At 45.6% G+C, this 16102-nt stretch overlaps 1 protein-coding gene across 1 annotated transcript in view; it reads right to left on the reverse strand.

Moving 5' to 3' along the window:
- Positions 1–1036: 1036 nt before the first annotated feature.
- The window catches only part of WNT3A (Wnt family member 3A), a 111372-nt gene continuing 96306 nt past the window's right edge, over positions 1037–16102 (reverse strand). Inside the window, exons 3-4 of the mRNA XM_060782686.2 lie at positions 6585–6850; positions 1037–4773 (exon numbers count right to left, since the gene is read on the reverse strand). Of these exons, the coding sequence (XP_060638669.1) occupies positions 4294–4773; positions 6585–6850 (746 nt within the window). The 3' untranslated portion in view covers positions 1037–4293. The remainder of the gene's footprint in view (positions 4774–6584; positions 6851–16102) is intronic.

Genomic DNA, 16102 nt, shown 5'->3' on the forward strand with positions numbered 1-16102 from the left:
TATTGATATATATATTTTCTGTTCGTTGTGGGAGTTCTGTGTGCCATATTTGGTTCAATTCCATCATTGGTGGAGTTCAGAATGCTCTTTGATTGTAGGTGAACTATACATCCCAGTAACTACAACTCACATATGTCAAGGTCCATTTTTCCCCAAGAGCGCCTCAAGAGTGCCCCTGGGCACAATCAACTATACTGCAAATGTCGAAGGCTTTCATGGCTGGAATCACTAGGTTGTTGTGGGTTTTTTTCGGGCTATAGAGCCATGTTCTAGAGGCATTCTCTCCTGACGTTTCGCCTGCATCTATGGCAAGCATCCTCAGAGGTTGTGAGGTCTGTGAGACCTCATAACCTCTGAGGATACTTGCCATAGATGCAGGCGAAACATCAGGAGAAATGCCTCTAGAACATGGCTCTATAGCCCGAAAAAACCCACAAGAACCTATACTGCAAATGCTTACTTTGCATAATAGGTTGCTGAAGCTTTCCCCGGACTGCTAGGGCTGTTGTGAGCCGAGGGGGTGCTCCTCAAGTGGTGGTTGAGGGGCATTTACAGAGGCACCTCTGCGCCCCTGGCAAAAAAAAAAAAGTTACTGCGACCGCTTACTTTGCGTAATGATGAGCCGCCCCTGTCTATATCAGTATCAGGATGCAAACAATAAAATATGGGTTGTTGTAGGTTTTTTTGGGCTATATGAATCATAGAATCATAAGGTTGGAAGAGACCTCATGGGCCATCCAGTCCAACCCCCTGCCAAGAAGCAGGAATATTGCATTCAAATCACCCCTGACAGATGGCCATCCAGCCTCTGTTTAAAAGCTTCCAAAGAAGGAGCCTCCACCACACTCCGGGGCAGAGAGTTCCACTGCTGAACGGCTCTCACAGTCAGGAAGTTCTTCCTCATGTTCAGATGGAATCTCCTTTTTTGTAGTTTGAAGCCAGAGTGTGGTGGAGGCTCCTTCTTTGGAGGCTTTAAATAGAGGCTGGATGGCCATCTGTCAGGGGTGCTTTGAATGTGATTTTCTTGCTTCTTGGCTGAATGGAGTTGGACTGGATGGCTCATGAGGTCTATTCCAACTTTATGATTCTATGACCTGGCATCATGTTTGTGATATACACAGGCAAAGCTATGCAATGCGTTCAAGGTGAATTATTATTTGCCATAGCACAGTGGATAGACGCTGTTGAGAGTGATGGAAACCCAGCTGTACATACAACAGTATCACACTGGGCAGTTTCATAATTGTGCATTCCAAATTGTGAAAAAGTCTGCAGTTATTGGTATGTGAGGTGCAATATCACTACTCTGCAAGTACAGCATACCTCTGCATGCGGGCATTTATGCTACTTTCAGAGGATGTGGGATTGCACAAGAATATTAACGCATTCTATGGACCAATCCTTACATGGGCTGAGGAGGAGAGTTTGATGTTTGAAAGGACTAAAAGTCCCACTTGTGTTGTAACCTTTTGACCCAGCAGTTGCCCTTCAATGTGCAATATTCAAGGAAAGCTTAGAGTGCTTGTAGATGACCACTTCTCATGGAATAATGACTTGCCACTTTGTGATTGGACTCCTTTGTGAGTCTACTGTCATTTTGGCAAGTGGTTGTTCAGGAGACTACAATGACCTGATATAAGGAGAAACTGTAGACAGATGGGTCAAACTGAATCTTTACATGAATTAGCCCCTCACTTTAGAATCATAGAATCAAAGAGTTGGAAGAGACCTCATGGGCCATCCAGTCTAACCCCCTGCCAAGAAGTAGGAATATTGCATTCAAATCACCCCTGACAGATGGCTATCCAGCCTCTGTTTAAAAGCTTCCAAAGAAGGAGCCTCCACCACACTCCGGGGCAGAGAGTTCCACTGCTGAACGGCTCTCACCTTGTTAGTTTACTTGTGATGAGCAGACCCTGGAAACATCACAATCCCCAAGGACCATGCTGGATGGGGGTTGGCATCTGAAAAAGTAACCTTACCAAGCTCTGGTGATGAGTGAGGATTAGTTTTGGGCTGTGGCTCTCAACCTGTGGCTCCCCAGATGTTTTGGCCTTCAACTCCTAGAAAACCTAACACTTGGTAAACTGGCTGGGATTTTCTGGGACTTGTAGACCAAAATACCTGGGGACCCACAGGTTGAGAACCACTGGCTCTGGGTAACCAAGGCAAAGAGAACTTTTATCGAGGGGAAAGGATATGGTTCCTTCTCTACACAATTCTTTTGAGGTCTAATTTATTGTAAAACACTATTTTAGGATCCTGCAGAAAGATCGGAAAACCTTCTGTGGACTTCTCTGAACAGCTAAGACCGAAGGTCATCTGCAATTGCCCTCAAGTGCATCATTATTGCAAACACATCCCACCTCTGAAAGACTTCTAAGGGGTCTTCAGGTTCTGTAGGCAAGGTGATTCTCAGCCTTTGGCCCTTGAGATGTTTTGGACATCATACCAGGTTTGTCAGTCAAGTATGGCCAAAAGCCAAGTGTTATGGGAGATGTAGTCCAAAATAACCAAAAGGCCAATGGATGACCTATTGCTGAAGTATACACTAGAAAGCTTGGCTGAAGCAGAGATATTTATGTGCTGAACCAAGAGCCAATTATGTGGCTTACATCAACTTGGTTGGTCCCAGTGAGAGGAACCAGTTCTCTCAACCTTATCCAAATTTGAAAAATTATTTCCCATGCCCATAATTTTAACTGCTTGATTGCATTACCAACCAAAGAGAGATAGTTTCTTGGGAAGCTGAAATTATAGGATCTCCCAAGCTGAGATCTGAAATATTTTCTTCAAAAATGTGACTTTATTGGGGGAAAATTTACCAAATTACAAAGATTTTAGTTGTATAGATACTGAAGGCACGCCTGCCAGGGATGTCTCATGAGAAAACAGCACTCAGGGGTGATGTAGGAATAGCATCTGAGAAGTTCTAGCTTGAGAATGGACCATTGACTAATCGTGTGCCCACACTACTCAATCAAAAGCCTTTTGACACCACTTTGATAGCTGTGGCTTCATCCCCATGAAACTTTAAGATGTATAGTTTTGTGAGATGCCTTACATTTTCAGCCTGAGAGCCTCAATGCTTCAGTTCATGGGAATGGATGAGAGAATTCTAAGTACCAACATACTGCAAACCCTGGGATCCTGAAGAATGGAGTTGTGGCAGGTAAAGTGATGCCAAGTGATGAGAATGCTAAGTACCACCACACTACAAACCCTGGGAATCTGAAGAATGGAGCTGTGGCAGGTAAAGTGATGTCAAAGTGTGGAGTGTGGATATGCTCCAGAAGCCTCCCTGGGCAGTGGTGGTGGTGGCCCCAAGAAGTATGCATTCAACATTTTATGTCACGTATTGTACGATTGGGTTGAGGAGTCAGGACTACTGCATTACAACATTGTTTGAACTCTGTAGTAAGCAACAGCAGCCATTTTGTCCCCAGGAGATATCTACTGAAGTCTCAATGCCATATACTTTTCTGAGCAGCCCATACTTCCTATGTGTGAAACCCAATTCCTATGGGCTTCTGGTTTGGTACAAAGTGGGGGCAATGAGCCAAGTCTTACCTTCACAGCCCACTGATCTGGTTTAGCACCCTGAACCAATGCAAGATGCCATACAAGATTGACCATATCTCCTTTTCTCATGGCAGAAGCACCGTTTTAATCTTTGCTTCCTATGTTTATGTTACAAACCAGTATGTCACCCAGTTCAGGATCGGGATAATGGGCCATTCCACAGAACGCAAAGAATACATTTGCCAGGTCTTCCACAAGTTGCAATGAGGGCATCTGAAGAACACCGACCAGTTGTTAATTCTATACATAGAAACTTAGCAGTCAAGATAACAGGCCGGGTTGGTTCCTGTAAGAGTCATTGACCAAAAAGCATCCTCTGTCCTTCTAATGCACAAGAATTAGGCCATGTTTGGGGAAGATCCACAACTTTCAAAAGGACACTTGAGAGCACGAGTCTCGCCGTACATTTTGAGCAAGGAAAGAGCAGATTGAGGGGGTCTTGGGAAACCAGTTAGTCATCCATTCCTCAAGTCTAGATTGTGGACAACAGCACCCAACCCTCCACAATCCCATGACCATGGATGGTTGCTTGATTGCTCATCTTGCCTGGAGAGACATGGTGGACTTCCAGAAGTGAGAGCCAAGAAGAAATAAATTTGATATATTTAAGCCCACCAGTTTTAGCTTCTGGATACGTGCACATTTGTGTTTACTTCCAGTCTCCATTCAGTCTCGAGGTTGAGCTCCTGACAAAGCAAAGGATCTCCCCTTTTACTTGCACGTGTGGACATCATAGATCCGTATGCACTCCTGGCAGCTGACGTAGCAGCACCAGTGGAAGATGCAGTGGCACTTCTCTTTCCGCTTCTCAGTCCGCGTGTTGTGTCCCCGTCCACAGCACAAGAGGTCACAGCCGTCGATCCCGTGCGAGGTGACATTGCAGATCCGGTCGCGGGTACCGAAGGAACCGGTTTCTGGGTTCGGCTCACAGAAGTTGGGTGAGTTCTCGTAGTAGACCAAATCTCTCTCGGTGGGAGCTTTGAAGAAGTTGTATTTCGGCCGCAGTGTCTCGACCCAGCCACGGGACTCCCGGTGCTTCTCCACCACCATCTCCGAGGCGCTGTCGTATTTGTCCTTGAGGTAGTCGCCGATGACCCGGAAGTCGGGTTGCGACCACCAGCAGGTCTTCACTTCGCAGCTGCCCGACAATCCATGGCACTTGCATTTCAGGTGCATGTGTTCAATGATGGACTGGAAACAAAAGGAAGGCAGAAGACAGCATTAGGTTGCTAGGCAAGAAAATGCAGAAAAGAAGCATTTGGAAACAGTTTAGGCATCCAAAGAAAAGGATGGGCAAAGAGAACAAAGGAATGCAAAGCCATGGCACAATGCAGTTGCAGTTTTACAAGATCTTTAGCATCCTCCTTCAAAGAATGTGGGTGTTCCACCAAACTACAACTCCCAGGATTCCATAGCATTGAGTCAGGGCAGCTTGAGTGGTGTCAAGCTGCATTAATTTTACAATGAATCTACAATGTATCTCACTTAGTTCACCTAGTTGCATTCAACCAAAGCCATGAAACATGAGACAGGTCAAACAATAAGTGATAACGTAATTTCATGGGCAGTTGACTCATCTAAAGCTTTGATTGACTTATTGATGGCAGGCCAGTTTTAGATATTGGAATTAGGACTTCCATTACTTTAGGCTCTTCAGTGTTTTTGTTCAATGGAATGAAATGGTTGAAGATGGCTTTCCTTGGATGCATCCACACTGTGGAATGAATGCCATTTGACACCACTTGGACTGCCATGACTCAGTGCTACTGAATCCTAAAAGTTGTAGTTTTAGAAGGTCTTTCGTTTTCTTTGCCAGATTGTGCTGGTGCCTCACCAAATTGCAACTCCCAGGACTCCACAGCATTAAGTCATAGCAGTTCAAGTGGTGTCCCTTTGGGGAGATAGGGCAGTATTTATTTACTTATTTACTATATTTATATACCACTTTTCTCAGCCCATGGGCGACTCTAAGCAGTTTATAGTAGCAAAATTCAATGCTCAAAAATATCATAAAACATTCAAAACAATTAAAAACAATGGCATAAATATACGATCATTACAAAGTCAATAAAACATAACTCATTAGCATCTCTTAGTTAAAATCAAGATCCAATCGCATCATCCAATCATTCCTTATTTCTATGTTTGTTACACTGGCTTTTCAAATGCTGTCTCAAACAACCAGGTCTTAATTTTCCTCCGGAATGCTAACAAAAAGGGGCCAATCTAATGTCTCTAGGAAGGGAGTTCCAGAGCCGAGGGGCCACTACTGAGAAGACCCTGTCTCTCGTCCCTGCCAAACGTATTTGTGATGCAGGTGGGATCGAGAGCAGGGGCTCCCCAGATGATCTTAACATCCTAGCTGGTTCATAGGAGGAGATGTGTTCGGACAGGTAGGTTGGGCCAGAACTGTTTAGGGCTTTATAGGCTAAAGCCAGCACTTTGAATTGTGTCCGTTAGCAGACTGACAGCCAGTGGAGCTGGCGCAAAAGAGGAGTTGTATGCTCCCTGAGTGCAACTCCCGTTATTAACCTGGATGCTGTTCGTTGGACTATTCGAAGCTTCTGGACAGTCTTCAAAGTAACCCCATGTAGAGCTCATTGCAGTAGTCTATACGGGATGTAACCAGAGCGTGGAGTACCATGGCCAAGTCAGACTTCCCAAGGTATGGGCGCAGCTGGCACACAAGCATGGCTGTCTACTCTCACCTGACCTATTCACCTTGTATGTAGGACACATCATGCAACGTGCAGGGCTTGATGAATCCGAGGCTGGAGTTATATAAATAAATAAATATAAATAAATAAAGTGTTATTATTATATTATTGTGGGCCTGCTGGGAGCTGAAGTCCAAGACACCCAGAGGACCAAGGGTTGTGAGTCGCTCGTGTAGATGAACCCTATATAGTTCCAAAGGTGTTAGACTCTTCCCTAAAAGTGTCTCAAGCTTTGAGTTCATACAAGGGGTGAATTTACAAAACACCACTGCTTTCTTTTCTCACCGTCCTTCCAGCTTCGTTGTTGTGCCTGTTCATGGCAGAGCGGGCGTCCGGCCTGTTCTCTCTCGCGTCTGCAAACTCCCGGGACACCATGCTCCCAAATTCGACATCCTCGCTGCAGCCTCCCCATTTCCACCCTTCGCCGGGAGGCCCCTTGTGACGAGTGTCGCAGCCGCAGATGGTGGCCGAGCCTTCGGCGCAGGACCGGGTCACCGCAAAAGCCACACCAGCAGAGGCAATGGCGTGGACAAAGGCCGACTCCCTGGTGGCTGTGGGATGGAGAGTTGAAATATCAATGACTGTCTTGGACAATTATCAGTGACTTGAACAATGAAATAGAAAGCACGCTGATCACATTTGCAGATGACACCAAATTGGGAAGGACAGCAAATACCCCATAGGATCCAAAATGACCTTAACAGATTGGAGAGCTGGGCCACACATGACACCCTTTACATCCTGGTGAGGTTTGGGGGAGGGTGGAAAATAGATGATGGGATTTGTAGTACTTTCCAACACTGGATCCCACAGACTACTGTGGTCCCCAACAAAGACCAATAAAGACCAAACTTGGCACACAGAGCACCCATGACCCATTCTACATCTTACTGCAGTTTGGAGGAGGATGGCCCATGGATGATGGGACTTGAAGTACCTCCACTCACTCCCCGAGACCACTACGACCCTCATCCAATGACTGATCAAGACCAATGTTGGCACACAGAGCCCCCATGACCCTCTCAAAATCCTGGTGCAGATTTGAGGAGGATGGGCCATGGATAATGGGACTTGAAGTAACTTCACTCGCTTTCCGAGACCACTGCAAACCTCATCCAATGACTGATCAAGACCAAACTTGGCACACAGAGCCCCCACGACCCATTCTACATCATGGTGCAGTTTCAAGCAAGATGGATGATGGATGATGGGACTTGAAGTACCTCCACTCACTCCCCGAGACCACTACGACCCTCATCCAATGACTGATCAAGACCAACGTTGTCACACAGAGCCCCCATGACCCTCTCAAAATCCTGGTGCAGATTTGAGGAGGATGGGCCATGGATAATGGGACTTGAAGTAACTTCACTCACTTTCCGAGACCACTGCAAACCTCATCCAATGACTGATCAAGACCAAACTTGGCACACAGAGCCCCCATGACCCATTCTACATCATGGTGCAGTTTCAAGCAAGATGGATGATGGATGATGGGACTTGAAGTACCTCCACTCACCCTCATCTAAAGAGCGATCAAGACCAAACTTGGCACACAGAGCCCCCACGGCCGTCTGCAAGGGTGTTGCCCAGGAGACGCCCGGATGATTTGATGTTTTTATCATCCTTGTGGGAGGCTTCTCTCATGTCCCCGCATGAGGAGCTGGGGCTGACAGAGGGAGCTCATCCACCTCTCCCCGGATTCGAACCTGTCGGTCTTCAGTCCTGCCGGCACAGGGGTTTAACCCACTGCGCCACCGGGGGCTCCAACTAAAATACTGCATTGTTCCCTTATCCATCCCAAGAAGTCCAGCATTTCAGTTTAGTTTCTGTAAGCTTCTCTAAGAGTCACAGCCCTGGCACTTGAAAAGCAGCAACTACAGCTTGTAGGAAGAGAAGGAGAAGAATCTGGCCATTTGCAAAGGACTTCTTGCCATGAGAAAGAGAGATGGCTCCTTCGCTCACCTTTGCCACCCTGCTGGCTAATAGCATGACGTTCTTTTAGCTTCCCAAAGCTTGCCCCAGGTGGAATATGCTACCAGGAGAACATCTCTCTCTTTCCAAGATGAAGATAAACAGGAGGAAAAGCACGCACTTGTAATGGAAATGAGGGGTTATTAAGGTGCCATATAAAAATGTAAGAGCCTGAGCGGAGATAAGAGGAGAGCCGAGCCGGGTGATGGCCCCAGGGCGTCATGCCTGTGTGTGCTTTTTTGGGGATGAGAGCTTATTTGTCAGCCAGCTTGGGTGGTTCTCCTGGGTCCGCACCGCAGGAGAGACAGGCAGCAGGTCACGACTTGAGAAGGGAGGCCTCATGGAAAGTCAGCTGGAACAGGAGCAAAAAGGATGGGTTGGCCAAAGGAGAATCCTTACCTACTGGTTATAGGGAGCATTGCTGGCTTGGAGGCACATGCACACACATACACATACACATATACACACAGGCCTAAATACCCCAAAGGCACCAGGTCTCATCTGATCTGGGCAAATAAGCAGGGGTTTTTTTGTGTCGTGTCAAGAGTGACTTGAGAAACTGCAAGTCGCTTCTGGTGTGAGAGAATTGGCCGTCTGCAAGGACGTTGCCCAGGCGATGCCCGGATGAATTGATGTTCTTATCATCCTTGTGGGATGCTTCTCTCATGTCCCCACATGAGGAGCTGGAGCTGATAGAGGGAGCTCATCCGTGCTCTCCTCGGATTCGAACCTGTGACCTGTCGATCTTCAGTCCTGCCGACACAGGGGTTTAACCCTGAAGAAGAGAAGGCTGAGAGGAGACATGATAGCCATGTATAAATATGTGAGAGGAAGCCACAGGGAGGAGGGAGCAAGCTTGTTTTCGGCTTCCATGAAGACTGGGACGCAATGGGACAATGGCTTCAAACTACAAGAGAGGAGATTCCATCTGAACATGAGGAAGAACTTCCTGACTGTGAGAGCTGTTCAGCAGTGGAACTCTCTGCCCCGGAGTGTGGTGGAGGCTCCTTCTTTGGAGGCTTTTAAACAGAGGCTAGATAGCCATCTGTCAGGGGTGATTTGAATGCAATATTCCTGCTTCTTGGCAGAATGGGGTTGGACTGGACGGCCCAACTCTATGAGTCTATGAGCCACCGGGGGCTCCACAAATAAGCAGTTAGTCCTGGTCGTTAGTAGTTGGATAGGAGACTTCCAACAAAGCCCAGGAGCTGTAGCTCCCTTTCAAAAGAAGGAAGTAGCAATAAACACTGCTTTAAAACCCTATGAAATTTGTGGGGTTACCATAAGTCAACAGGTGACTTGATGGCACACATGTATCCAAGATCTGACTTAAGTCCCTTTGCTCCAGATGTTGCAAGCTAGCATGACCAAAGCACGAGGGAAGGTGACTTTTTGGACTATCACTCCCAGAATCCCCCAGACAGTTATTGAAGTGGCAGTTCAAAAACCCTATGTAATTTGTAGGGTTACCATAAGTCAACAGGTGACTTGATGGCACACATGTACCCAAGATCTCATTTTGGTCTCTTTGCTCCAAATACTGCAAGACAGAACTGCCCAAGCATGGGGGAAGGTGCCTTTTTGGACTATCACTCCATGAATCCTCTAACCAGTTATTCTTGGAGTGGCAGTCCTAAAAGAAGAACCTTTCACGAGTCTTGAAATACTATCAATTGCCATGTTAACCCAAAAAATAAGTTGTGATCCTTATATCAGGGATACAGGGAGCCATCCTTACAGTAAAGGCTGAAACCACAGCACTTCCAGAATCAATAATGGTTGTCGAAGGCTTTCATGGCCGGAATCACTGGGTTGTTGTAGGTTTTTCCAGGCTATATGGCCATGTTCTGGAGGCAATTTTTCTCCTGACGTTTCGCCTGCATCTATGGCAAGCATCCTCACTACCTCTGAGGATGCTTGCCATAGATGCAGGCGAAACGTCAGGAGAAAAATTGCCTCCAGAACATGGCCAAATAGCCTGGAAAAACCTACAACAACCCAATAATGGTTGTGTTTTTGTGGAAGACAGTTCTCTGAATCCTTCTATCAACAACTGGGAGCTGTAGTTCATGAATGTGCAACGTTTTCCTGGCTCAGAGTGTTTTGCCTATCTTGAAGCTTCTCCCTTTGTGGGCATTTCTTTGAGGCCCTCCAGGTAACTCAAAAGTGGGATCGAACTTCTTTGGGGGTGCTTTTGGAGTGGGATTGGGGTCTAGCCAATGACTATTGATGACTTCCATAGCAGTGCCAAAGTACCTCTATGTTTCCTCCTAGACTTTAAAGGTGGTGTCTAAGGTCCTGAACACTTTCTTCCAAATATACATTCAGCACCTTGGAGAGCTCATGGAAAGTTCAGGTTCGCACCCAAAGGGTGATTCTCCCCAAGGCTTCCTCTTCATTGTGGAAAGAAGTGACAAGTGGAGTGCCGCAGGGTTCCGTCCTGGGCCCGGTCCTGTTCAACATCTTTATTAATGACTTAGATGAAGGGTTAGAAGGCAGGATCATCAAGTTTGCAGATGACACCAAATTGGGAGTGATAGTCAATACTCCAGAGGACAGGAGCAGGATTCAAAGCGATCTTGAGAGAGATGATTGGCCAAAACTAACAAAATGAAGTTCAACAGTGACAAATTCAAGATACTCCATTTAGGCAGAATGAGGGACAAAGCCTGACTCAAAAGCAGCATGCGTGAGAAAGATCTTGGAGACCTCGTGGGGAGGAAGGGGGACATGAGCCAGGAATGAAATGTGGCGGGGAAAAAAAAGCAAAAAAAGCTACCTGTCTATTCTGCCTTGGTTAGAATACTGTTGGACTGGATGGCCCATGAGATCTTTTCCAACTCTATGATTCTATGAATCCCAAGGGGATCTGCCTCCTGGTTCTTAAGCTGTCATTCTACACTGACCCACAAAGTGGTCTCGACCTGGCAACCCGGTCTTGGAAGCCAAGCAAGGCCATTCCTGGTTACTACTTGGATGGGAGACCACCAGTGTGTGCCAGGCGCTGTAGGCTTCAGAAGAAGGAACAGGCAAAACCACCTCTGAATATTCCTTGCCTAAGCAAACTTAAGGAAAATCTTGGCTCACCATGAATCAACAGGAATATATATAACAGACATATATAATGCTAAATATCCTGTCCGATCTTGCAAGCTAAGCAGGGTCAGCCCTGGTTAGTACTTGGATGGGAGACCACCAATGAAGGTGCCGTGCCTTTGTTGAAACAACTAGCAAAACAAAACAAAAAAACCACTTTTGAGTATTCATTGCTTAAAAAATCCAATGAAATTCACACCAATGGTCCATGGTATGTGAGTCATTAAGTTGCCCTTCTATTTATGGCAACCCCATGGATCTCATAGGATTTTCTTAGGATTCCTCAGAGGTGGTTTTTCCATTTCCTACCTCTAAAAGGTACCCTACATTGTATTGTTGAAAGCTTTCATGGCCGGAATCACTGGGATGTTGTAGGTTTTTTCGGGCTATATGGCCATGGTCTAGAGGCATTCTCTCCTGACGTTTCGCCTGCATCTATGGCAAGCATCCTCAGAGGTAGTGAGGTCTATTGGAAATAGGAAAAAGGGTTTATATATCTGTGGAATGACAAGGGTGAGACAAAGGACTCTTGTCTGCTGGAGCTGGGTGTGAACGTTTCAACTGACCACCTTGATTAGCATATAATGGCCTGACAGTGCCTAGAGCAAACTTTTGTTGAGAGGTGATTACATGTCCTTGTTTGTTTCCTCTCTGTTGTTGCCATTATATTCTAATCAAAGTGGTCAGTTGAAACATTCACACCTAGCTCCAGCAGAGAAGAGTCCTTTGTCTCACCCTGGTCATTCCACAGATATATAAGCCCTTTTTCCTAGTTCCAACAGACCTTACTACCTCTGAGGATGCTTGCCATAGATGCAGGCGAAACCTCAGGAGAGAATGCCTCTAGACCATGGCCATATAGCCCGAAAAAACCTACAACATCCCAGTACCCTACATTCCTTGGTGGAAATATGCTTAAGCAAATTCATCATAGAAACAAGCTCAACAACAACAACAACAATAACTACTGTTTGGTTTCCAACGTTCCTAATATTTTCGCCATCAGCAAAAGTCAAAATCCCTAGGTTTCCCTTCCTCTCCACTTTGGGATGGAAGCAATGAATTACATCCTTCTTCCCACTTTTTTTTGGGCACACCCTCTCTTTGCACTCCAGGCCTTTGCCATAAATTAAAGATGTGCCAAAGACTTCCAAGTTGCTTCTCGGCATCTCCATCTCTCCCTCTTGGTGACTTGCCAAAGCTTAATAGTTTGGATTAGCAAACTATCCATTCCTGTGTGATCATAAATGCCTTTAAAAACAAAATGCATGTATACGCTACCTTCATTTGGCCCCGGGGAGAGAAATGTGTCTGAGAAGGGGAATTTCCTATGTGCTTCTATGACTTCACAGCCCATGGATCAATGGGATGCCGACTAGCAAATTGCTACCCAGAGGTTACCAAATACGATCCTTTCTTTATCCTCCAACATTTCATGGATGGGAACCAGCGCCCATGTAGCCAAGCAATATTAAGAATGCAGTAAAGATTGCAAAACTGATTAACAGGGCAGGAAAGAAGCATTCTCTTGAGTGCGTCTCCACCAACATTTCTCAACCTGGGGGTCGGGACCACTGGGTGGGGTGGGTGGGTCATGAGGAGTTGCCAAAGACCAGCGGAAAACACAGTATTTTCCGTTGGTCATGGGGGTTCTGAGTGTGAAGTTTGCTCCAATTCTATAGTTGGTGAGGTTCCGAATGCTCTTTGATTGTAGGAGAACTACAAATCCCAGAAATTACAACTCCCAAATGACAAGCTCTATTTTCCCCAAACTCCACCAGTGTTCACAATTGGGCTTCAGAATGTTCTTTGATTGGAGGTGAACTATAAATCCCAGCAACTACAACTCTATATTCCCCAAACTCCACTAGTTTTCACATTTGGGCATATTGAGTATTTGTGCCAGTTTTGGTCCAGATCCATCATTCTTTGAGTTCACAGTGCTCTCTGGATGTAGGTGAACTACAACTCCCAAACATGAAGGCCAATGCCCACCAGACCCTTCCAGTATTTTCTATTGGCCATGGGAGTTTTGTGTGCCAAGTTTGGTTCAATTCCATCATTGGTGGAGTTCAGAATGCTCTTTGCATTCTGACCTCCACTATAAACTATAAATCCCAGCAATGACAACTCCCAAAGGCCAAGGTCTATTTCCCCCAAACTTCAACAGTGTTCACATCTGTTCATATTGAGTATTTGTGCCAATTTTGATCCAGAGCAATCATTCTTTGAGTCCACAGTGCTCTATGGATATAGGTGAACTACAACTCCCAAACACGAAGGCCAATGCCCACCAGATCCTTCCAGTATTTTCTATTTGTCATGGGAGTTTTGTGTGCCAAGTTTGGTTGAATTCCATCAATGGTGGAGTTCAGAATGCTCTTTGGTTGTAGGTGAACTATAAATCCCAGCAACTACAACTCCCAAAGGTTAAGCTCTATTTTCACAAAACTCCACCCATGTTCACATTTGGGCTTATTGAGTATTTGTGCCAATTTTGATCCAGAGCAATCATTCTTTGAGTCCACAGTGCTCTCTGGATGTAGGTAAACTACAACTCCCAAACATGAAGGCCAATGCCCACCAGACCCTTCCAGTATTTTCTATTTGTCATGGGAGCTTTGTCTGCCAAGTTTGGTGGAGTTCAGAATGCTCTTTGCATTCTGACCTCCACTATAAACTATAAACTATAAATCCCAGCAACTACAACTCCCAAAGGTCAAGCTCTATTTTCACGAAACTCCACCCATGTTCACATGTGGGCATATTGAGTATTTATGCCAATTTTGATCCAGAGCAATCATACTTTGAGTCCACAGTGCTCCCTGGATGTAGGTGAACTACAACTCCAAAACTCAAGGTCAATGCCCACCAAACCCTTCCAATATTTTCTGTTGGTCACAGGAGTTCTGTGTGCCAAGTTTGGTTCAATTCCATCATTGGTGGAGTTCAGAATGCTCTTTGATTGTAGGTGAACTATAAATCCCAGCAACTACAACTCCCAAAAGACAAAATCAATCCCTCACAACCCCACCAGTATCCAAATTTCGATATATCAGATATTTGTGTCAAATTTGGTCCAGTGAATGAAAATACATCCTGCATATCAGATATTTACATTATGATTCATAACAATAGCAAAAACTCAAAAATTACAACAGCAAAACAACTGCTTCCTTGGAGACTAGGACGCGGAACAATGGCTTCAAACTACAAGAGAGGAGATTCCATCTGAACATGAGGAAGAACTTCCTGACTGTGAGAGCCGTTCAGCAGTGGAACTCTCTGCCCCGGAGTGTGGTGGAGGCTCCTTCTTTGGAAGCTTTTAAACAGGCTGGATGGCCATCTGTCAGGGGTGCTTTGAATGCAATATTCCTGCTTCTTGGCAGAATGGGGTTGGACTGGATGGCCCATGAGGTCTCTTCCAACTCTTTGATTCTATGATTCTATGAGAGTAAACAATCAGGCACATCAAATCACCTCTCAACAAAAGATTCCCCCAGGCACTTCCAAGCCATTAAATGTTAATCAAGGTGGTCAGTTGAAACATTCACACCTAGCTCCAGCAGACAATACTCCTTTGTCTCATCCTGGTCCTTCCACAGATATATAAAACCATTTTCCTACTTCCAACAGACCTCACTACCTCTGAGAATGCTTGCCATAGATGCAGGCGAAACGTCAGGAGAAAATGCCTCTAGAACATGGCCATATAGCCTGGGAAAAACCTAAAACAACCCAATAGCAAAATTACAAAAGTAATGTTATGGTTGGGTGTCAACACAACATGCGGAACTGTATTAAGGACTTGCAGCATTAGGAAGGTTGAGAAACACAGGTCTACACTGTCACTTTAATCCAGTTTGACCCCACTTTAACTGCCATGACTCAGTGCTATCCAATCCTGGCGAGGCACCAGCAATATTTTGCAGAGAAGGCGAAAGAGTGACTTTGCAAGGCTACCGCTCCCCCGATTCCATCTGGATGCGCCCAATTGTCCTAAGGAGACTCACATCCAATAAACAGCTTGCATCAGATAAGCAGCCCTCCAAATAATAATTGTGGGAACGTTATTAAGTTATTAAGAGGGGAACCCAAGCCAGGAATACGTGTAGGCAATTCACCAAAGATGGGGCAGAGGCATTCTTGTTATTAAGGATGTGGGTGTATTCCGAAGCCCATTTCCAATTAAAACATAATTGGTGGTATGAAACTAAATGGATGGAAACAAGAGAAGGTTGGTTGTAATATGCCATTGAGACATTTAGCGCCAATTGGTTCATCAGAAGGAGACTAGGGGCCCATCTACAGTGCAGACTTAATACCATGTGTAATGGAATCATGGCATTTGTAGTTTACAAGGTCAAGCAGCACGCAACTGCATTAAGTCCACTGTGCAGATGTCATCTTAAGTCTCATTGGTAGCAGAGGCCAAATGTGCAACTGAATCATGCAATTTGTAGTTTTACAAGGTCAAGCAGCGCCCAACTGCATCAAGTCCAGCACGCAGATGTAGCCTTAAGTCCCATTGGTAGCAGAGGCCAAAGGTGCAATACATCACTTGGAGAAGCAATCTTTCTGGGGACTTCCCAGTAACATAAACAAACACATTTGCACTCCCCACACATTTATGCAATGGAATTGTGGCATTTGTAGTTTTACAAGGCCAAGCAGCACCCAACTGCATTAAGTCCAGCACGCAGATGTAGCCTTAAGTCTCATTGGCAGCAGAG

This window comes from Anolis sagrei, chromosome 6 (genome assembly GCF_037176765.1).
Source record: "Anolis sagrei isolate rAnoSag1 chromosome 6, rAnoSag1.mat, whole genome shotgun sequence".
NCBI lineage: Eukaryota > Metazoa > Chordata > Lepidosauria > Squamata > Dactyloidae > Anolis > Anolis sagrei.